The following is a 23,949-nucleotide window of genomic DNA, read 5'->3' as shown; positions in this document are numbered from 1 at the left end:
CGGAAGAAATGCACTTGGTCACAGGGAGAACGTGCAAACTCCATGCAGACGACACCTGAGGTCGGGATCGAACCAGGGCCTCTGGCGCTGTGTAACTGCACCACTGTGCCACCCTAAACAAAGGTCTATGGCACCTGGAATTCCCGGGTGGTCTCCCATCCAAATACTTACTAGGTGTCAGTATTGAGTCCTGTGAGCTGCAATGGGTCCTGACCAAAAAATAAGGATTTGTTCTTTGAGCTTATGTTGGGCCTCATCATAACAGTGCAGGAGACTACAGATAGAAAGGTTGGAGTGGGATGGGGAATTAAAGTGACAGGCAACTCCGATGGACTGAGCACAGGTTCCCCACAAAATGATTCAACCAATCTGTGGTTTCTCCAGTCTAGAGAAGTCCACATTGTGAGCACCAAATGGAGTACACTAAATTGGAAGAGGTTCAAATGAATCACTGCCTTACCTGGAAAAACTGTTGGGTCCCCAGATAGTGGGAAGGGAAGAGCTGAAAAGACAGGTATTATACCTCCTGCGGTGCATGGGAGAGTGTCACATGATGGAGAGTAGCAGGCAGGGATGGAAGGACTGACTGGGGAGTTGCAAAGGCAGTGATCCCTTCAAAATGCTAAAAGGGGAGAGGAGCAGAATATACGTCTGGTGGTGAAATCCTGCTGGAGCTGACAGAAATTGTGAAGGATGATCCATTGAATGCAGAGGCAGGTGGATAGAAGGTATTGGTATTGATATTGGTTTATTATTGTCACTTGTACTGAGGTACAGTGAAAAACTTGTCTTGCATATTGATCGTACAGGTCAATTCATTACGCAGCACAGTTACATTGAGTTAGTACAGAGTGCATTGAGGCAGCACAGGTACAAACAATAACAGTACAGAGTAAAGTGTCACAGCCACAGAGAAAGTGCAGTGCAATAAGGTGCAAGGTCACAACAAGGTAGATCGTGAGGTCAGAATCCATCTCATCGTATAAGGGAACCGTTCGATAGTCTTATCACAATGGGGTAGAAGCTGTCCTTAACTCTGGTGGTACGAGCCCTCAGGCTCCTGTATCTTCTACCTGATGGAAGAGGAGAGAAGAGAGAATGACCCAGGTGGGTGGGGTCTTTGATTATGTTGGCTGCTTCGCCAAGGCCGCGAGATGTAAAGACAGAGTCCAAGGAGGGGAGGCTGGTGTCCGTGACGCGCTGGGCTGTGTCCACAACTCTCTGCAGTTTCTTGCGGTTCTGGGCAGAGCAGTTGCCGTACAAGCCATGATGCATCCAGATAGGATGCTTTCTCCGGTGCATCAGTAAAAGTTGGTGAGTATCAAAGGGGACATACCGAATTTCTTTAGCCTCCTGAGGAAGTAGAGGTGTTGGTGAGCTTTCTTGGCCATGGCATCCACGTGATTTGACCAGGACAGGTATTGGTAAGGACCATGTTTGCTCTGTCCAAGAGAAGAAGGTGCAAAGGCAAAAGTGCAGGACATAAATGACATATGGTCAGGGGCTCAGTTACCCATGGTAGAGGGGAAACCATGGTTTCTTTATGGCATTTGTTGAAGTCTGGCGTGGGCCCTCTTATGGCCGTGCAGGCACTGTGAGGCACTTTTGCTCAGGGTGTAGGGCTCTCAGAGCAGGTGTATCCAGGCAGGCACTCGGGAGAGAGATGTGTGGAACTGCAGCTGGGGCTCACGGGGTCACCAAGACAGAGAGCCACAGAGTTTGACCGGACAACGAGAGGATAAAGAGAGAAACACATCTCAGGGTTTTACATGGGGATAAAGTTTGAAAATGTGGACACAGTGCTTTGGAATAGGTGCAGGCTGCCTGCATGGGATAGGATTCTGGGTAGATACCCTTTAATATATATATATAATTTTATATATAATATATATATAAAATTTAATATAATAATAATAATAATTTAAATACCCTTCTTCAGGACTGAAGATAGGAAAAGGGGAAGCCCAATATATAGGAGGGAAAAGCAGAGCAGTGATAGGTCGATAGGAGTGTTTTTCATCTAGATTCCAGCATCCGCAGTCCTTTGTTTCTCATTGCAGTCCTTCACCCTTGCCTCTGCACTGTGCTGTCACCTGAACCATCTTCTATTTCATCTGGAGACCCAAGATAAAGTGCATCTGACTTGTTTGTGATGTACACCTCCAGAGGATGGGAGAAAAATACCCAATCTTGCCCTTGTTCTGATGGCCGTGTTTGTGTGTGGCTGTATCAATCTCTGCGTAGAACTGAAGCCACACAAACACCAAGAGTCACTGCATGCTGAGGTTGTACCTGTCACTGGGGTTGTGAAGGATGGGCCTGACCTCGTTGCCGCCAAATATCCGATTCAGTTGGACATCCTTCATAGAAAAGTTCCTTCAGAAAAGCACCTTTGTCCATCAGGCAGTGGTCAGCACAGAACGTCCTGCAGATCTGCGGGAGGAGGACACGATGGCTCCTGTGGGATGGTTCCCCAAGCAGACTATCAAAACCATTTGGCAGAATGCCTCATTGCCAGAACTCACCAACAAGCACCAAGGCCTTGCTTAGCTGGCAGTGGGAGAGTCCCTCCTCATCAGATTCTTCTTGCGCAGATGGAGTCTCACTCCCAACGCATACTGCCCCTGGGACGGATGCAATGAGGATGAGATGGTTGTCCACCTCTTTGTGGATTGTGCATTTGCAGAGAAGGTCTGGAAAATGATGTAAGGGTCCTTTTCGAGATTCATCCCAAGGAGCTGTGCAGCAAAGGTCTCTCTGACCTACGGGCTGTTCCCAGGGGTACATACCAAGACAATCATCAAGTACTGTGGGACGGTCATCAGCTTGGTGAAAGATGCCCTTAGATCTGTGCCAAACCTCTTGGTCTTCAGGTACAACAAGACGTCCGTGGGTGAATGCTGTTGTCTGACACAGTCAGGTTGCAGGAGTACGTGCTGAGGGACGCACTGAGGTTCAGTGCAGCCAACGTAAAGGCTTTATGGGGAAGGACTGCAATCAAAGATCTGGCTGTCACTGGACACTGAGGGGCTGGTCCTGTGTAACAACCCCACAAACACTTGAAGGGTGTATTCTTCAGAGGCCACGAGTGGCATTAGTGCTGTGTACATAGAATGCATGAACTTGACGACACTACGAATGTAAAGAAAGCCATGTATTGTTTTGTATTTCTTGTATATTTTTTTATGAATAAAGTTTATTTTTGAAATAAAAATGTCCCTAGATCTTGAAGAATTAATTAAAAATAAAAGCGTGTCTTGATGACCCAGATACACTGTGTAAAAGTGAATCCACATCATGAACAAAAAGTACCAGGTCATTAGTAACTTACTGTATGTAAATAGCATTGTGCAAGAAAACCTGTAAATCAAAGCCTGACTGGATTGTAGAAACATGCCAGGAGCAATTCTTATTCATTTGTAATCATTCAATGAACTATGTTGTTCATCTCATTTTAAAACAATAAGTCTAATGTTTTATTTGGGTCTTGGTAATAGCAAAATAGTCAACAAAGGTAATTGCTGCAGAAGTCACAACCTATGGTGAGGATATCACGTGCTCAAATCTCCAGAAATACAATGAATCAGAGTTGCAAAGAAGATTTTGAGCCTCGCTCCACTTTCCGACCAAAATGATATCTTTCAAATGACAGTGCTGTCCATGAAATCACAAATCAGAAGCATTCTGGTTCAGTAACATTACGAAATGGTTGCTATGGGACACTGATATCCTCAATGTCATCAGGTGCTTGGATAATGACACATGGTGATCTGTTTGTGATGGAGTTTGCTGTTGCAATTCTCCTATTCGACCTTGTAATGCTAACCTCTCAGGATATGAGAGGATGGGTACTACACTTAACATCTGCTAGGCAAAGGTCCTCTTAGAGTGGTACAGCACAGAAACAGGCCCTTCGGTTCATACCCCTCTATTCCTTTCCTATCTACTTGTCCAAATGCTTCTTAAACACTGTAATTATACCTGCCTCGACTACCTCCTCTGGCAGCTTATTCCATCGACTCACCACCCTCTGTGTGATAAACTTGCCCCTCAGGTCCTCTTTAGATCTTTCTCCTTTCACCTTAAACCTTTGCTCTCTAGTTTTATACTTCCCCACCTCAGGAAAAAAACTGTGACTATGTACCCTATCTTTGCCCCTCATAATTTTATAAAACTCTATAAGATCATCTGTCAGTCTCTTTTCTCTAGTGAGAATGATCCTAGCCTATCCAATTTTTTTCCAAACATAAACTTTCTTCATTATAAAAAATATATACAAAAGAATAAACACAGTGCAAAACTTTTCACATTCTTGGACAATACATTCAGTGGCGTGAACTTTTGTTTTAAACCATAGCACCATAACCACTTATATGACTCCCTTGGGTGATACCCTTTCATTGTTCGAGGGTCTTCCCCACCCGACTCTGCCCCTCCATGTGTGGGAGTGGAATGGGCCTGGACTGTTGTCCTTCCCCACAGAGACTTAGCACTGGCTGCACCGAGCTTCAGTGCGTCCCTCAGCACGTACTCCCGCAGCCTGGACTGTGCCAGTCGGCAGAATTTCCTTACGGACATCTCACTGTGCTGGGAGGCCAACAAGTTTCGGGCAGACGAAAGGGCGTCTTTCACCGAGTTGGTGGCCTTCCAGCAGCACTTGATGTCTGTCTTGGCGTGTGTCCCTGGGAACAGCCCGGAGATCAGAGAGTCCTCTGTTATGTAGCTGCTGGGTATGAATCGGGACACGGAGCCTTGCATCCGTCTCCACATCTACTCAGCAAATCCACAGTCTGCAAAGAGGTGGGTGACCGTTTCTTCCCCACCGCAGCTGTCCTAAGGGCAATGTGCATTGGGGATGATATTTCGACTGTGAGGGCCCCCCTCACTGCCAGCCAAGTGAGGTCTTGGTGCTTGTTGGTGAGTTCTGGAGATGCGACATTTTACGACATGATTTGGACAGTTTGCTCAGGGAACAACTCCATATAGTATCCATAGATCACCGTCCCACAGTATTTGCGGGACATCCCATGCTGACCACTGCCTGATGGAATTGTGGTCAAAGGTGTTTGCTAGGAAGAACTGTTCCACAAAATACAGGTAGTGCGGCAATGTCCGACTGACTGGGATGTAGTGTGGTAATGAGGCTAGGCCTATCCTTTGCAACACCAGGGTCAGCTAGAAGGTGGAGAGTGAGGACATCAGGAATTGGAGACCCATTTCACTGTTGAATGTGGATGATGAGATCCTGTCCAAGGCCATTGCTAACCGGGTCAAGTCTGCTCTGGGACTGGTGATCCGCCTGGACCAAACCTGGCTGTACCAGGCAGGAAAATCTTTGACAGCCTCGTGCTGCTCAGGGATACCATTGCCATCATGCAGGACAGAGGGGTGGACACCTGCCTGGTCAGCTTGGACCAGGAGAAGGCCTTCGACAGTATATCCCTCACGTACATAATGGACATGCTCTCCAAAATGGGTTTTGGGGAGGGAATCAGGAATTGGATCCAGCTGCTCTACACAGACATCTGTAGCACAGTCCAAATCAATGGGTGGGAGTCAGACAGCTTCCCCATCAAGTCTGGAGTCAGGCTGGGTTTTCCACTCTGCCCGTCTTGTTTGTGTGCTGTATAGAACCCCTTCCCAAATCCATCAGGAAGGATGAGAGCATAAGAGGGGTGACCTTGCCGTACAGTGGAGGCACCCAGGTCAAAACCTCCCTGTACATGGACGACATTGCTGTCTTCTGCTTTGATCCACAGTTTGCAGATTGATCAACATCTGCGACCAGTTTGAGTTGGCATCTGGGGCCACAGTAAGAGCGAGGCCATGCTCTTCGGCAACTGGCCCGACCGATCCAATACCTCCCTTCACAGTCAGGTCTGACTACCTGAAGGTGCTGGGAACCTGGTTCAGAGGGGCTGAAGCGTGCAACAAGAAATGGCTGGAGCAGATAGGAAAGGTCAAACAAAAACTGGGACTGTGGAAATGGCACTCTCTCTCTCAACAACTGGGAAGAACTTGGTCATCGGGTGTGATTTGCTCTCTGGGCTATTGTACTTGGCGCAGGTGTGGCCCCCACTGCTCCACCCTGGTAATCATCTTCCCATTCACCTGGGGATCCAAGATGGAGAAAGTCTAACAAGTCATGATGCACAAGTCCCTAGAGAATGGGGGCAAAAGTGTACCCAATGTGGCCCCTGTATCACCTCAGGGGCCCACATGAGTGGCAACAGTGCTATGGTTTAAAAAAAAGTGTTAATGTACCTGATCTATTGAGTAGATGACACTAAGAATGTAAAAAGTTTTGCATTATTTATTCTCTTGCATATATTTTTATGATGAATAGCATTTATTTTTTGAAAATAAAAAAAATACTTAATATCTTATGCTTTTGATAAAATGTTTTTGACAGTCTGCGCAAGACTTGCAGAACGTTTTATTCTGATCACCGCCTTATGAACTTGGGGGTCAAAGGCTTTTTTTTCCTGAAAGCTTTTGCATGAAGTACAAGTAGCGCAGCAACATGGAACTGAATGGAATATTGCGCAGCCAGGAGGCCAGGCACGCAACAACAGTTGGAGATCGCCGCAGAGAGTCAGGAGCGGTAATGGTCCGGGAGAATACAGCATAGAGATGGAATAATGAAGCATAAAAGACACATAATTTGCAAAAGAAGCAGCGAAAAAAGAAAAACGGCAGAGATAAATTAAAACACGACACTATTGATAATCACAAACAAATCAAAGTATTGAAAGATAATCTATTCTTTTGAATTGTGTGAAGTCTCCGCAGAGACTGTCAAAAATTGCCAATGCCGACTATATTTCAAGTCGTCATAGCGGGGTATTGGGAAAAGTTTTCAATAAGCAATAATCGCGCCTCGGGTAAACCTCATCGGCTACGATACTGCCACTGCGCAAAGCTAATGAAAAACCGCCTGGAGCCAAGGTCTAGCAAATGCATACACTTTACATTGGGACCGAATAAAATACTCTTTTCAATACATTAAGTAGCGTTATATAGAATAATGCTTATAACATTATTTTGCATTTATATTACCATATCAGCAGATATAAATCTTCTTGACCGTCAAACAGATTAAACTAAAATGTAAAGTGAAGGGCTATGGGATGTCTGTATGCTAATCAGGTGCGTTACGTCACGTCGGGATGTGTCATTTCCCAGGGATGTTGTTGCGCCTCGTAGGTTGGGGCACTGTGTCAGTGGGCTGGCTGTAGATGCGTTAGGGTATAAGGGAGGTGAGAGGTTTTCATGGTCGGTGACAGGCATCGCGTTTACTCCTCCGCTGCTATAAATGTTAATTTATTAACGCGTGTGTATTCTTCCATTCTGATTTACAGTTGCTTTGGATTTCAGCCCAAAATTTAAAAAAAAGTCATAGTTGAATAATATTTATGTACATTTTATTCAATATTTCCTTGGTTCACAAAATTCAAATATTGGCAACGTCATAAAATAAATTAGTAAATGGAAACTAACCTGTCTTCTCGTTTAACTTAATGGCCTGCCTTATATTTTGTAAAATGTACTTTATTGATTAAAAAAACTTAAAAATACGTTCAAGTGAATATTTTCATAACAAGTCAGGTTATTTCCTGTTACTTAACGTTAGTATATCATCAGCTGGCATTCCCTTACATGGATGCTGCCTGACCTGCTGAGTTCCTCCAGCACTTTTTGTGTATTGCTCCAGATACATCCAGCATATGCAGAATTTCTTGTGTCTCAAAGTAAATAGTTCATGGGGTTTTAACCCAGATTTCATCTAATTTGTGTGCAATACGATGAGATGGATTCTGACGTCACGATCTACCTTGTTGTGACCTTACATCTTATTACACTGCACTTTCTCTGTAGCTGTGACACTTTGTACTGTTATTGTCTTTACCTGTACTGACTCATTGTAACTGCACTGTGTAATGAATTGACCTGTACGATCGGTATGCAAGACAAGTTTTTCACTGTAGCTCAGTACAAGTGACAATAATAAACCAATACCAATTGGGCCCTAAACGGTGCCCCTTCTCCAGAGAGCTCTCACAGTGGCTGTACCCAACTTTAGCGTGTCCCTCAGTACGTAAGCCCGGATCGTGGACCATGCTGATTTGCAATTCTCAGGTGTCAGCCACACCATGATCTGGAGTACCATTGAATTTTAGGGCACATCACAGGGAGAAACTTTCACTGCATTAATGTTTTTCTAGCATCAATACAGTGCAAGTTCTGTAATTTCTCTCACTGTGAGTCCCTGGGAATAGCCTGTACAACACAGAACACAAGAAAATAGAAGCAGGAGTAGGCCACCAGGCCCCTCCATCCTGCCCCGCCCTCCAATATCATCATGGCTAATCTATGTTGGTCTCAACTCCTCTGTGTCAGTGCCAAATAACCCTGAACTCCTTAATCTTTCAAATATTTATCTATCTCCACAAATATTTTTAATAATCCAGCCTCCAACACTCCCTGGGATAGAGATTCACTGCCTGGCTCAACTCACAACCTTCCGGGAACCATCGTGCGGGACATTAAGGGCGGCGCGGTGCGTGCCGGGAGTGCGGGGCAGTGAGTGGGGGTGCGGCGCGGTGCCTGCCGGGAGTGCGGGGCAGTGAGTGCGGCGCGGTGCCTGCCGGGAGTGCGGGGCAGTGAGTGCGGCGCGGTGCCTGCCGGGAGTGCGGGGCAGTGAGTGGGGTGCGGCGCGGTGCCTGCCGGGAGTGCGGGGCAGTGAGTGCGGCGCGGTGCCTGCCGGGAGTGCGGGGCAATGACCGTGGCGCAGGGAGGTCTGGGAGGTCGCGTCATTGCTGCTACGTGGAGGAGTTGCGAGTGAGGCTGGAGACACAATCGGAGTTTCGCCATCAGGGGTCCCGCTGGGTGCCGGGCCGCCGGGTGCCGGGCCGCCGGACACTCCGCTCAACCGGCTGGCCCACTGACAGGGTGCGGGGCCGGGACCTGGCTGCGGGGACAGAGGCCGTCAGTAGTAGAGCGACGATTGGCCGTGATCCGGGCCGGCCTTCTGCGGCGAAAGGCCTCGGCGCCGTGGGGCGGTCCGCACCATGAGTTGGTTCAACGCCTCGCATCTGTCGAGCTTCGCCAAGCAGGCGCTGTCCCAGGCTCAGAAATCCATCGACAGGGTCTTGGACATCCAGGAGGATGAGGGGGGTTCGTGGGCTGGCGGCATCACGGCGGAGTATGAGGAAGGTACAGTGCCCCCGGTGACCGGACCGCTGCCTGTGCGGGGACAGCGCGGCCCCGCTCCGCCACACATGGCCAGCTGTGCCTCCTCTGTCTCTGTGCTGTGCTGTGCCTCCTCTGTCTCTGTCTCTGTTGCTGTGCTGTGCCTCCTCTGTCTCTGTTGCTGTGCTGTGCCTCCTCTGTCTCTGTTGCTGTGCTGTGCCTCCTCTGTCTCTGTTGCTGTGCTGTGCCTCCTCTGTCTCTGTTGCTGTGCTGTGCCTCCTCTGTCTCTGTTGCTGTGCTGTGCCTCCTCTGTCTCTGTTGCTGTGCTGTGCCTCCTCTGTCTCTGTTGCTGTGCTGTGCCTCCTCTGTCTCTGTTGCTGTGCTGTGCCTCCTCTGTCTCTGTTGCTGTGCTGTGCCTCCTCTGTCTCTGTTGCTGTGCTGTGCCTCCTCTGTCTCTGTTGCTGTGCTGTGCCTCCTCTGTCTCTGTTGCTGTGCTGTGCCTCCTCTGTCTCTGTTGCTGTGCTGTGCCTCCTCTGTCTCTGTCTGCCCCTCAAGGACTGTCGACACTGTTTGGGGCCACAACTGAAGTCCTTGTGTCCAGTTCTGGGAAATGAGGGACATTTGAACCTGGTGCACAGACTCTATAAGTTAGAGTTGTCTCCTTGAACAGAGAAGAGATTTAAAATCATTAAATGGAGGGAAACTCTTCCCTGTGGCAGAGGGACCAAGAGCTAGAAGATTTAGAATGAAGGTGATTGGCTAAAGCGCATGAAGAAAAAATGTGCTTGTTTACATTGTTAGTCATTGGTGTCTGGACTGTAATGTTGGGTGTTGTAGTCATGGTCTTTTCAATTGCAGTGTTCTAAAGGGAGTTGGATGTATCTGAAAAGTGAATTTTCAGGTACGTGGGCAAGGGACTAGTTGGATTGCTCTTGTATAGAACCTATTTGGACTGGACAGGCTGAATGCCCTTCCGTGCTATAATTATTCTGTATAATATTCTTTTCTGCTTTCCATCTCTCTCCAAAATATTGATGACTTTAAGTGGGTTAATCATTTGCTTCACATTCTTCTTTTCATACATGTACAAATATCTTCAACACTTTTAGGTGGATTAATTTTTACTATTTATTAAAATTGAATTTCATTAGGCTGCCAAAATACCTGCAGATTGGTCTTAGTCACATCAGGTTACAAACATGAATGTAGTGAAGTGGATGATGGTCAGGTGTCCAGTACATTATATTTCTACTGATAAAAGTACTGGTACAGGGAGGATGTTGCTGAAGAGCAAGACTGTTTTTGTAACATATTATTGTTCAGTGCTTTGCATTTCCGGAGCTTTGCCAAATAATGGGTTTGAGTCTTGTAATTGGGTTGTTTCAAAAGAACACGGATCACTTTTATCTTTCATTCATTAATAATATTATGACAGTATTACATTAATACCATTAATCAGCAACCGTAAAGAGTAAACTAACACAAATTAAACACATTAGTACTTCTAGCATTTCTTTATTGTAGGGAAGTGCTTTCAAAAAATGTTCAAAATCAAAACACTCATCTTTATCAGTATAACTTTAAGGAATGTTTGTAAAAACGTTGTTAGGTTAAAAAGTAGTAGTGTAATAAATTTCATAGATAATATAAGACTACAGTAGTGTGAGGTAAACAAGTTGGCAGATTGGAGTTTTCTGACATGAAAAAATATGCCTGTTTGTTCTCTGTTGCCAGTTTCTCTTTATAATTTTCACTGGTTTCAACATTCAGATTGGTAGCTGTTGCTCCATTTCATTGATGTTGGAGAATCATGAAGGAAAACACACAATATTTTCAAATTGTTAACTGTAATATTGCATCTTTTCCAATAGATCTCTGAAATATTCAATCCAAAAAGCAAAATAATAAACTATCAGAATGCAGCAGGCACTGATTACTTGTAAGCGGATCTTCCCTGTCACTCTATCCTATTCACATATGGATTTCGGATGTTCCTACAATGGCAGGTTCTGAGGTGCAGTTATGAGCTTTTCTAGAGCAGAATGGTGTAGCCAGTCAGCTTGCAACTATGCAAATCTAGCTGCTTTATAGTCACAGTGGTAGAGGCTTGTGAGTAATATAGGTCTTAAACAGAGTTATAGAGCACTACAGCACAGAAATAGGCCCTTTGGCCCATCTAGTCCATGCCGACCTGATCTTCTGCCTAGTCTCATCTACCTGGACCATATCCCTCCAAATTCCTCCCATCCATGTACCTATCCAAACTTCTCTCAAATGTTAGAATTGAATCTGCACCTACCACTTCTGCTGACAGCTGGTTCCACACTTGCACCACCCTCTGAGTGAAGAAGATTCCCCTTTTCTATTTCACCTTTCACCCTAAACCTATGTCCTCTAGTTCTTGTCTCACCCAACCTTGGGAGGAAAAAGCCTGCATGCATTCACCCTGTCGATACCCCTCATAATTTTGTGTACCTTTATAAGATCTCCCCTCATTCTCCTGCGCTCCAGGGAATAAAGTCCTAAGCTACTCAACCTTTCCCTATAACTCAGGTCGTCAAGTCCTGACAACATCCTTGTAAATTTTCTCTGCACTTTTTCATGCTTATTGATATCTTTCCTGTAGGTAGGTGACCAGAACTGCACGTGATGCTCAAATTTGGCCTCACCAATGTCTTGTACAACTTTAACGTAACATCCCAAATAGCTTTGCTTGGCTATGAATGATGCAAATCATAGAAAGACTAAAGAGATAAATATATTCTAATAGCATGAATAACTCTTAAAGGAATAAAAACAGACAAACCTAAACTCAATTCCTGTTCCATATATTCCCATTTAAAAATGGAAGTAGCTCTGACGTGCCTTGTTTTAAAAAAACATACAGCTTCATATTTCTTAATGACAGACTATTTCATTTGTTGAGTCAATGCCAGATATCAGCAATTCTATTAGTCCCGTTCCCTCGCTTGTTTTCCCATTCCCTATCCTCTCTCTCGTGCCCATTAACTCCCTGGATTCTTCACCCATCTGTCTACACTAGTTACTTATAGTAATTAATTAACCTACAAAACAACATATCCTTGGGACGTTGGAATAAACCAGATTTTCAGGGGAAATCCGCATGCTCACAGAGAGAATGTGCAAACTCCACAAGACATTGGATATCAGGATTGAATCTGGGTTGCTAGAGCAGTGTTTTCAACTGTGCTGTATTCTGGCTGCTGATATATCCGGGATTACAAGTTTTTCATTTTTTATTAGCTGCTTGCAATTCATCAAGTGACACCATTTCCATGCCCAATATTAACTTCGGTGTGTCTCCAGGGATGATTATGTAATTCTACCTTTCCATCATTACCTCCAAATCCAGATAGCATTTGCAAAGCTAAATCTGCTCTCTTTGAATCATCATAGCTTCTACGACCTTAAACAACTGCTGGTCATTCAGGCTGTGCTGAGAGTATACAATCATTTTAGTTAAGCTGGTACATTTTTTCTCAACTGTAATGCACTTAATTCACTATGAATGTAATACATTAGTTTTTTTGACATTACCATTCTATGACTTGGGATCAACATCTGCAATTTTGAGTATTTCTGCCACTAGATGGCAAATGCTTAAAACCAAAATATGAAAATAAAAAAAAGCAGATGATGGAAATCTGAAATATGAACAGAAAATACTGGAAACCCTCAACAGGTCAGGCAGCATCTGTGGAAGAAGTGCTTTGAGTCTTGGATCCTGCATCATAACTGGGAAGGAGAGAAAACAGGGTTAGTTTTAGGTAGTGGAGAAGGTGGGGGGATGACATGTAGAAGAAAGGGAACATCTCTATGGTGAGACCAAGTGGTAGTTAAGTTGCAGATTATATTTCTTCAGCTGTATAAAGTGTTAATGCTAAAGAGGTGGGACTGGCCCAGCAAGAGATATTCCATTTGTTCGACTTGTCGCTCCCCCACCTTCTCTGCTGCTGAAACTAATTTGTTTTTTCACCCAGTTTTGATGAAGGGTCTCAGACCTGAAACATTTCCTGTATGGGAATTGTTCTGAAATGTAAGCCATCTCTCTCTCCACAGGTGCTGCCTAAGCTGCTGAGTGTTTCCAGCATTGTCTTGTATAACATCAAAAAAATATTGGGCCAGGTCATGCTGAACTTTTACTGGCAGTTCTGAAAGGAGATGTCAGCATTCAGTGTTGAAACGGAAATGAATCCTTGACTTCGTAGGAAATGTAAAATGCGGAATTGAGGTTCACTGATGGGTCAATTCTTGAGGAAATGCCTTGTCGATCCTGCTACAAGTTAGATCTGCAGAATCCGAGATACCATTAATTTCAATGGAAATTGTATGGCTAAAGAGAAGGGGGCTAACTCATTTTATTCCCAGATTGTTTTAACTTTTTAATTATTTGGTTTTAATTATAAATGTTTTAAATTATTAGTTATTTTTCAGTTAACTTCATTTTTTAAAAAGTGTGTTGTTTTATTTGCTTCCATTTTAATAGTTTTAAAATGTCACTTAATATCAGTAACAAAATAAATCACTAAGAAATTTTATGGTTGGAAAACCCGTGCCCCAGTTTTGTTGACTGTAGAAGGCTATTGGGGCATTCTGGGGCAAGTTTACATGCTACATTATTTGAGACCCATTCATTGTTTGGTCTATACCATAGCTTGTAGAGGGCCAACAAGAGAGGCTCTCCGCAGATGGCCCATGTAAGTACAGGTGACCCGTGTTACAGAGGGGTTACATTCCTAGAAAACTGACCACATCGTGATTTTCTGCAATGTGAATCCCCTTTTCCCACTGAATCCCATGTTATAAGTGGAGATGTATTTCTAAGTGATATTTTTCTTTTGTACTGAGCCATTTTATCAGTGACGACAAAGTGACCCATCACTTATTCAACAGCTGGTCTTGGTATGGACAAGGCTTGTGTGAAAGAAACACCAAATTTTGTCAATTTTTGTTTTTAGTCACTCAATACTGTGGAGCAGTAAGACTTGGATGTGATGCCACCACGTCGATTGGGTTGACAGTCACCCCTCTGCCATGCCCTCTTCAGTCCGAGGACATGAACAGGCATCTCAGAGTGCAGCGCTGCCGTACTCTTCAGCTGCAAGGCATTTTCTTTGATGTTGAAGGCTCATGGTTTAGGAAGTTGGGTTAACGGGGAAAGGGATGGTATTCAAGGATCAGGGTTTATGGGAGACGGTGGTGCTGAAGGGGTGTCAGGAGGGTAATGGGTTAAAGTGTGGTGACTTAGTGGAGGTTGAGTAAAGGCTGAGGGATTACTTTGAGGAACTGGCCGTCACTACCATGGCTCCCCACGATGTAGCACGTCAGAGAAAATACAGTGCAGATGAAGAGCACGGCAACGCTGCACTCTGAGAAGTCTCTTCATGTCCTCGGACTGGGGGTGTGGCAAAGGAGGGACTTGGCTGTGACTGCTAACCCAATCGATGCATTATATGTGACATCATTATCCAAATCTGATTGCCCTGCAGTCTAGAGTGGCTAAAAATAAGAATTGACGCAATTTGTTTCTTTTATATTTTATGTTTCTTTATTTCCCCCCCCACAAATTCCATAAGTGAATTTTATTCTGTATTCCAAATTTTTGGGTCATGATTTGTGATTTTTGAATGGATGAATTTCGGTAACCTGAATAGTCATAACTTGGGGTTCGCCTGTATGGATGTGGGTGGACTGCAGGGGGTGATTCTGTGCTGGGGACCTGATCAACACCAAGAGGCCATTGATCATGTGAAATACTAACCATAGCATTGCGAATGCACTGATGGAAATGCTGTTTGTCCTGATAAATGTTGACTAATTGAAATGCAAGTAAATTATGCAAAAATCCAGGTATAAACTTTTTCTCTAAATAAGTTTTTCAACTTGCCTTGCTGCAAAAAATATAAACAAGATAATACCAGCATTGTTTACCAAAAGCAAATGTTTTTCAGTTGGTGTAAATAAATGCCTGCAAACTTGCTGAATGCTATTTTTGTCTCCGTAAGCTCTGTCAATATTCTTCATGAGAACAAACTTTAAATCCATAAAATACAGTCTTTGTACTCATCCACAAAACTTTCTTTATAGCACAGAGGGAAATTAAGTAGATCCATCATGGCTGCATAATATTCAGACTAATTCTTATCTTGGATGCATGGCCTTCTGATGTAAGGTACATCAAGTGATTGGCAGATTTATTTTAAAGGGATGATGGGTTCTGCAGCTTCTACTCCTTCAGGCAACCAGTTCCCACCTCTCCAAATGAACTGGCTGAAAATAATTCTCATCTCCATTAATTTGCTCTCTGCTAATGTGCTCTCTGTTAAATCTCTCTAAGTGAAGCAGGTCCTTTGAATCTACACTTTTGAGGCCTTTTATAATTTGATATACATGGCTTAAATCCAGTTCTGAAAAAGACTTGTAAATTTTTTTCGTGTGTGGTCTCCAATGGCATCATGTCTCCTTGTATCTGGTGGCTAGAATTATATGTAGAGCTCCTAACTGATGTCAGTGGTCTTTGGTATATTTCTAGCATGGCCTCCAGGCTTTTGTGTTCTGTGCCATGGCAGGAAATATATGTATCCTGTTTTCCTTAACCAACTTGTGCTACCTTCGGTAGCTCCATCTGTTTTATTGTTCTTGGTTTTCTACCACTCATCGTGTATCCCTTGTTTCTACATCCTCGTGCACCATCAAGTGCATGCTTAACATCTCTCAGGAATGAATTCCACTGCCTCCATTTGATATTTTGCTTCAGTCTGTGGGTTCTTTTTTACATGACCAATTTTTGGATCATCTACAATTTCTACCTCCTATATTTAAGTCTAAATCCATAATTTATTTTTAAAAAAACACCAATTTGAGCATTATCCTTTGCTTCCTGCCACTGAGCTAATTTTGGCTTGAACTTGCCATTTTCCCTTGGAATACATGTGCTTTTACTTTTCTGACTAGTCTTCCATATCTACTGTATGTTGGCAATGTTGAATACAGAAAGCAGATGACATTCCTGAAGGAAAATACAATTTTATGTTTTCTTTACTAAATAACATTTAAAATGAATATGATTGTGAAAGCTATTCTAATTACAAGTTAATTTATGATAACATGCTACATAGCCCTGTTAATTTGCAAATGATAATTAATTTATGCATTTGTGTTCCTGAGGATCAATGTATCACCAGAATTCTCTTTTCATCTATTGCCTAAGATTGGCATCATGCCTATCCGGTGCTTGAGGCAGTATCATTCAGGTTTAACTCCAGATAGCCACTAGCAATATAATTAGGCTCTCCTCTTGGTTACAGAAAGCACTGATTGATTAAAGCTCCCGATGATTAAAGGTGATGGAATTATTAACTCACAACATCAGAAGTCGCACATGAAAAATACATCTTTTGAAGTCCTAGATGGACACAAGTGTCTCTTGAAATTGCTTTATGTAGCATGGTGAGGCAAAAATTTAGCAACAAGGAAACAACGGCAAAAATTTAGCAACAAGGAAACAACAGCAAAATTGCTGTTATATAGGTAACATTCTTGAGCAAAGTTTTGTGGTTTCTGTTGCAGGCAAGGATTGTCGTAGAGGTCCCATTCAATTTTAAATAGATATAAATGTTCAACACTTCACTTGTGATAGTTCCAGCTGATAAGTCTTTTAAAATATAAATTGATTTAGTATAGGTGAATTATTGGTTGTTCTCTATTTGTTGAGGACCTCATAGTCAAGTGGATTCTTAAAGATATTTTGTTGCAGATAGTAGATGCATGTTATTGGGAGGGTATATTTGTTGAGGAAGGACAATTTGACATTGTTAAGAATTCCTTGTAGCTATGTTCTTAAAGGACATTGTGTCGTGGAATCTTTTTGAAAGGCAAGTGTTTTTTCAACAGTCGCCTTTACATTTTGTAATGATAACAGAACGTGAAAATAATCTCAATACTTTCAGCTCTAGCGATTCTTTCAACTTTTTATACACTTTTACAGATTTTTTTGAGCAACGTATAACTGTCTTAATTAAACTTAGTCCACTCTTGACAACAACAAATTAAGAAATTCTTGTAAAATATGTAATACTTTGTATGTAGTCTTAATGTTGAACTCTTTTGATGATTTTAGTCCAAATTCATTTCAAGACTGCATTCTATCTGCAGAGCATATCTGTATTTGCATTGTTAACTTTTCTATGTGAGAAATCTTACTTATTCATTGCCACTATCCTTCCTAGCTTCATTGTCAACATTACTCCCATATTTTGAAGCCTGATATTTGAGCCACCGTGCTGCTGATCACTGGCATTCTCTCATAGAGTCAGAGCTATACAACATGGAAAACAGGCCCTTTGGTCCAACTAGTCCATGACAACCAAGTTGCCTAACTAAGATTGTCCCATTTGCCTGCATGTGACCCATATCCCTCCAAACCTGTACCTGTTCAAATGTCTTCTAAATGTCGTAATTATCCTCACTTCCTCTGTGTGGAAGAAGTTGCCCCGCGGGTCCCTTTTAAATCTTTCCCCTCTCGTTTTAAACCTATGCCCTCTAGTTTCGGACTCCCCTATTATTCACCTTGTCTATGCCCCTTATGATTTTATAAACCTCTAAGGATATCCCTCAGTTTCCTACGCTCCAGGGGAAAAATGTAGCCTATCCAGCCTCTCCTTGTAAGTCAAATCCTCCAGTCCTGGTAGCATCCTTGTAAATTCTTTTTGTACCTTTTCCAGTTTAATGACATCCTCCTTCTAGCAGGGCAACCAGAACTGGTACACAGTTCTTGTAAGCACTGTGTCTTGCTACTGAGGCTTCCTTAAAAACCCTTCTCTTCAACTAGGTAACATTCTCTTGCAAGATGCTCTGAGATGCTGATTTCCAAAAAGGGTGCTATTTAAGTTGTTGCAGTGGGAACAAATGTGTAATCAATCAAATTACTTGGATCAATTGTCCTTCAGTAAGTCTTTAAACTGTTATAAAAAAATGATACTGTGTATTTCTGAAAATACATTGGAATGGAAGATTTTCTTTGATTTGACACTTTTTTTTTAATTTACAGCAACACTGCCAGGTAAAAGCTCTTTGATCAATGAAGGATGGGCTTCCACACAATGGGGATCGTCTTCAGAAGGCAGCCCCAAACCTCATTCTGTGGCTTCACCTAAAGCTATTACCACACCAGTTACGCGAATGGTGGTAGATGAATCTGAGACCTTCTTCAATGCCTTTCTGAATTCAACAGATGCTCCAATTATAGAGCCAACATCTGTTGTCTCTAAGCCCCCAAGCAAATCTCAACTGCCCAAAGAAGTAGAAGCAACATTGACCATTCATCTCACGGAATCTGTTGAGTTGAACGTGCCAGAAAAGGCAAATTCTAATGAGGACTGTACAGTTGTACCCCAGAAAGTACACAGTGATTTGGAGGTAACAGATCAGCTTAATGATCACCAGCTGCTTTGTGGAAAGGCTAAAAGTTCCAAATCTTTTGAAAGTGAGGAGTTGCAGAATAAGGATGAAATAAAGTTAATTGTGACAGAAAATGAGATTGCATCTGTGACTTCTAAAGTAATAAAGCCAAATGCATTGGTTGCTTCTAGCATTGCAAAGGTGCATAAAAATTTAGAAAAAACTCCAAGTCCACCTGACAGCCCATCAAAATCCCATACTGCTTCCGTGAAGGATTCGCTTTTGGAAGCAAAAGAGCAAAAATCTGAGGACCGGCAAAGTAACACTCCCTCCCCCCCAATTAGTACATTTTCATCAGGAACATCAACTACAAGTGACATTGAGGTATTGGACCATGAGAGCGTCATTAGTGAGAGTTCAGCAAGTTCTAGACAGGAAGCTGTAGATTCGAAGGCTAATCTGCATTTGATGCAGACATCCTTTCAGCTGCTGTCAACATCGGCCTGTACTGACTATCACCGTCTGGACGAATATCAGAAACTTACTGAGAGCTGTGGTTCTTCAGATGCTTTTGAGAGAATTGACACATTTAGCGTGCAGTCATTAGACAGCCGGAGTGTGAGTGAAATTAATTCCGATGATGAAACTTCAGGTCGAGGATGTAATATGGCCTCAGGATCACTTACTCCGTCTGTCTGTAATGGTTCGCTAACTGATCAGCCAGTGAAGAATGTTGAAGAGGGCATAAATGATGCTCAGAAAGACAATGTACTTGATGAAAGTGAAATGGAGGAGAGTGGTCGAAGTGCAACGCCAGTGAATAGTGAGCAGCCAGAGGTCTTGCCTGTACTTGGTCTGACAGTAATTGAGAACCAAAACGCAGAATGTATAGTGATCAACAGGCCAGCAGAAGGAACTGCGAGAGACGAATGTCAACCCAGTAGTGAACTTGAAAAATCTCATTTACAACAGGTAAATGTATTCATATTATCATAATTTTACACGATAGTCTTCCTTGATATTTAAAACAAAATTATGTACAGGATTGACTCTATAATTACAATGTGATTATAGATTACAGTTCTCCAGATTCAATTTTGCTTTTCTTCTGGAAATTCCAATGTTTCCCCAAGAGGGTTCTCCCTGAGAGCAGATGCAATTTAAAGATGGCAGTGTGGCAATCTCTCAGTGCTACATTGGAGTGTCAATTTAGAATTGTAAGATAAAATCTCGACAATGAGATGAACCAATATCCTTTTAACTCGGACTACGTAATATACCAATTGAGGTGCAGCTGGCACTTAAGGTGTTGATTCCGTCCCATGTTCCATTGGTTGTCCTGTAGCATCTTGTTCACATGGCTATTTGTGATATGTTGGCAAAGATTTAAGATTTAACCGTGCAGGCAAAGTGATTACCAAATGAGATTGAACACCAGCAGATCTTCAGTTCCCAGTCTAAGAGGAATTAACTGTAAAGTTCCTACAGCTTTTCTGGCTAAGATGAATATATTTACCACAGAATAATGTTTGAATCATGATTTTTGCTCTGATTGATTACCAGCCCTTCACAATAATGTGTTGTTTTGAAATTCCATCCTGCCCAGGTTTGCTGTTGCTTGCTTTCTCTTGCTAAAGTTGATTTCAAAGTTTGAATATTATTCATCTTTATCTTTTAATGGTCTTCAGATAATTGATTTGACAGACAAGTTGGAAAAGAGAGAAACACAATTGTTGTCTGTTAGCAAAGATAAGGCCGCATTGGAGGAGGCAATTGATAACCTGAAAGAGTAAGTAAGGTTTATTAACATGTCCTTGCTTTAGACGTATAATAGCCTACTAAGGGTTATAGAACAAAATGCTTCCAAAAAATCATATTTATTCTTTGTTATTGTAGAAGAAACAAGATTGGAATGAACAAATATTATTTGGCTTAATTGATTTACCTAAAATTTTGAAATTATGTCAAAGCCAACAACAGGGCACTTTTCTTTGTATTCAAAACAATTCTATTATTTTTGCAATATTCCAGAGTATACTTATTTTAAATGACAAAATGCAGTCTTTGGTTTATCAACCCTATACCTAATGTGTTTATGGCAGAGTATGATGTTTCCGGTATTTTGTTTTAAGCATTGATATGGATAGGTTATAAAAATATTTTGCTTAGGCATTAATTCATCACCTCATTTTTTCAGTAACTTCTCATAATCCATACTTAAATTCAATATTTGATTAATCTTTTCAGTCACAGTTGAGGTCTGGTGAAGCAAAATCTAGTTTTGCTTGTGGGTGTTAAAAACCATGGATGATCAAAATAGTACTGATAAAATAGTGTTAGGGCAGAATAAGGAATGAAAGTGTGTGGTGTTGTATGGCTCTATTGTCAGTTTAAGTTTCTGTTCTATGTCCTGAATTGTAGTTCTTGATTCTATCCAGCATTACATAAGTGATTAATGTTTTGCTAAAGTACCTGTAAATGCAGGAAAAAAGATTAATTTTGATTCAATGATTTTGAGTCCAATTTATAGAAGGTAAAAGTTACCTCTGGTCTTTCCATTTGCAAGTAAAGTCCATTCACGTAACCACTACATTCCAGTTTTGTCTGGAAAGTAAGGTTGATGTTTTTGGCTAAAATTCATACAGTTTCAATTGACTGTAGAATTTGTATTTCAAAGCTAAATACAAATACTGATTTCATTTTCCTGTTATATGGTAACTGACATCAGTCTCTAATTTTGAATGATTTCAATAAATGTTTGTTCACACACTAAAGCTTTTTATTTTCTACATATGAAGCGAAATGATCAGACTAAAGGAAGAAAGCACCAGTATCTCATCAATAAAGGATGAGTTCACTCAACGCATTGCAGAATCTGAAAAGAAAGTCCAGCTTGCTTGTAAAGAAAGGGATGATGTTAAAAAAGTAAGCAGAGTCGTTATTGCTTGAATTTTCTTGTGTTAAAATCTAAAAGCATAATAAAAGTTTTAGTTGAAATAAAATACAAATGTAATTGATGGAGAGAAAATGCTATAATACAGTGAAAGCTTAGGTATTTGGCTCTTCACTAACTGGCATGCTGCAGTAACTAGCATCCGAGGGAATAGCTGGGCTGAAGGAGGGACAATGCTGAGAGAGTGGCTGGACCAATGGAGGGAAATTGCTGAGGGAAAATCTGGGAGGACATCGTTGTAGGTTTAAAGTTAGGCCTGGGTGGACATTGGGGTAGTGCTGAGGGAATTCCTGAGCTGACGTTTGACAGCATAGACTGAGTGCCTGAGATGACATTGGAGCAGTGCTGAGGGAGCACCCAAGCCAAGAGTACTCGGGCTGCCCACGCTGACGTGTGGATCATCTGAGGAAGTGGCCAGGCTGATGCTGGATCTGCACTGAGGAGCACCTAGGCTGATACTGAGACAATATGGAGGGAGCACTTAGGCTGACATTGGGACAGTGATGAGGGACAACCTGACTGATATGAGGGCATCACTGAGGGAGCACCCAGAATGACATTGGGACAGTGCTTGGGGTGCACCAATGCTGACGATGGGCTAATCAGTGCATTTGTCAAGTCCAGCACATGCCAGGTAACTGAGACTGTCCCATTACCTGTGTTTTTTCACATTTCTTGCCAGTTTGGGGCTGCAGGAGTAGCTTTGAGCACAAACTTCTAAGTTATTAAAGAAGTAACTGAATGTATAATTTGGAATGGAATAAGTTATGATATTTGAAATAATGTTAATGCTTGTATGTGAGAATTTATAGAGATTTTCAATGATAAATTTACTATTTTTCTTCCATGCAATTTATGAGCTTTTAGGAATTAAAAGTGCTGAAGGCAGAGCTGTCTACTAGATTTACCTCAAATGAAACAGCAGATCTAGTACGAGAGAAGGATGAACAGATCAGAGGACTGCTGGAGGAGGGTAGGAAAAAAAATTAGATCAAGATTTTAAAGAACAACCACATTAAATATTTGTAATATTCCCAAATATTCACATTCTACACTTTAAACAGAGAAAGATCAATGCTTAACACCTGAAAAATATTACCAAGTCTGATACTTGTACTAATGAAATAACGTAACAATGTCTAATCTTCTTTTAACATTGTGTGTATTTTTTTTGCTCACTGACTGGAAGTCAGATACAATAACAGTACTGAGTGGACCCATGTAATTTGTTTTGAGAGCTCTTTTATAACATGCTTAGTGACAAGTGTTTAGTGAAATCTTCATCCCTTTTTATTACTGTACCTATTCAGCATTTTGCAGTACATTTCTTCTGAAACAAATTATATTATGAATATCTCATTTTGCTTTTGTCAATTAAATCACAATTAAATAAACCTGATATGGAGTGGTCATCCTCAGGATGTCCAATGTACTTCAGAATTGATGAAGTGCTTTCTGTAGTGTAGCTACTATTATATGGCAATTTCTAAGACAAAATATAATATGTGCAGTGAATAACCTTGTGGTGCAATATTTCTTTCTCATTTATTTACCGTGTTTCCTCAGTGTGCATAACTTAATACATATTAAGTTTTTTGTCTCTCAGAAGGATAAATTTGCAAACAACTGACAGAACTACTATTATTAAAATATAAATCACATAGCAACTTCTGACCTCATATGTACAATTGAACACTGAAATCTGGAAGTTGCCCTGGTTCTCCAGAGATTGTATGCAAGTTGTATTGCAAAAAGAGATTCAGTCTTGAAATACATGGAATAACATGAAACTTTTGTATTTGCGTGATATATACTCATTAAATTCACGAAGAAAATGTTATGGCTTGTCCCTTTCCGTTATAAGTAAATTTAACAGTGTGCCAATCTTAATTACTGCTAAATGCATATTGAATTACATATTTTTATAAGTTTGACAACGGATTCCTTCAGATTTTAATTATTTTTGGAGAGTTCAACAAAAATAAAAATTACTTTTTCTCTCAGTCTCTTTTAACCATTTTCTTCCCCTATTTTTGCCTTCTGGGTCTGAATTTTACATTGAATTTAATGCTCTGATATTTACTGGTTAAACTCTGCAGAGCCAGCTAAGAATTCTTAAGTCTGGTTACGGAGGTACACAGTTGGAGACCACGATCAGAAAGGTCCCACATCCCTTTTCAAGGGAGTGTTATACTTTAGCTTTCTTTTTTAAAAAAAAACACTATCAGGATTTAGTGCAAAATCCAGTAGTGCATCTGGACAAGTGCATGTACAATAATTCAAAATCTAGACCATTATTTTAGAACAAAATTTTTAATTTGGTTTTGGACATGGAGCAAATTGACAGATGTGAAAGTGGTGGAACAAACTAGTGGGTCAGGTAG

At 41.7% G+C, this 23,949-nt stretch overlaps 1 protein-coding gene and 1 non-coding gene across 2 annotated transcripts in view; one reads left to right on the top strand and one right to left on the bottom strand.

The window, feature by feature from the left end:
* Positions 1-6,783: 6,783 nt before the first annotated feature.
* Positions 6,784-6,924, bottom strand: LOC127572147 (U4 spliceosomal RNA). The gene has a single exon (XR_007956579.1). It is a non-coding gene; the product is annotated as a U4 spliceosomal RNA (small nuclear RNA).
* A 1,804-nt stretch (positions 6,925-8,728) lies between these two features.
* Positions 8,729-23,949, top strand: part of tmf1 (TATA element modulatory factor 1) — a 34,966-nt gene continuing 19,745 nt past the window's right edge. Inside the window, exons 1-5 of the mRNA XM_052018423.1 lie at positions 8,729-9,216; positions 18,263-19,584; positions 20,301-20,401; positions 21,411-21,537; positions 22,433-22,538. Coding sequence (XP_051874383.1) covers positions 9,072-9,216; positions 18,263-19,584; positions 20,301-20,401; positions 21,411-21,537; positions 22,433-22,538 — 1,801 coding nt within the window. The 5' untranslated portion in view covers positions 8,729-9,071. The remainder of the gene's footprint in view (positions 9,217-18,262; positions 19,585-20,300; positions 20,402-21,410; positions 21,538-22,432; positions 22,539-23,949) is intronic.

This window comes from Pristis pectinata, chromosome 6, assembly GCF_009764475.1.
Source record: "Pristis pectinata isolate sPriPec2 chromosome 6, sPriPec2.1.pri, whole genome shotgun sequence".
Classification (NCBI taxonomy): domain Eukaryota; kingdom Metazoa; phylum Chordata; class Chondrichthyes; order Rhinopristiformes; family Pristidae; genus Pristis; species Pristis pectinata.
The sequence above is the reverse complement of the archived record's forward strand: the minus strand, read 5'-3'. Positions and strand labels throughout refer to the sequence as shown.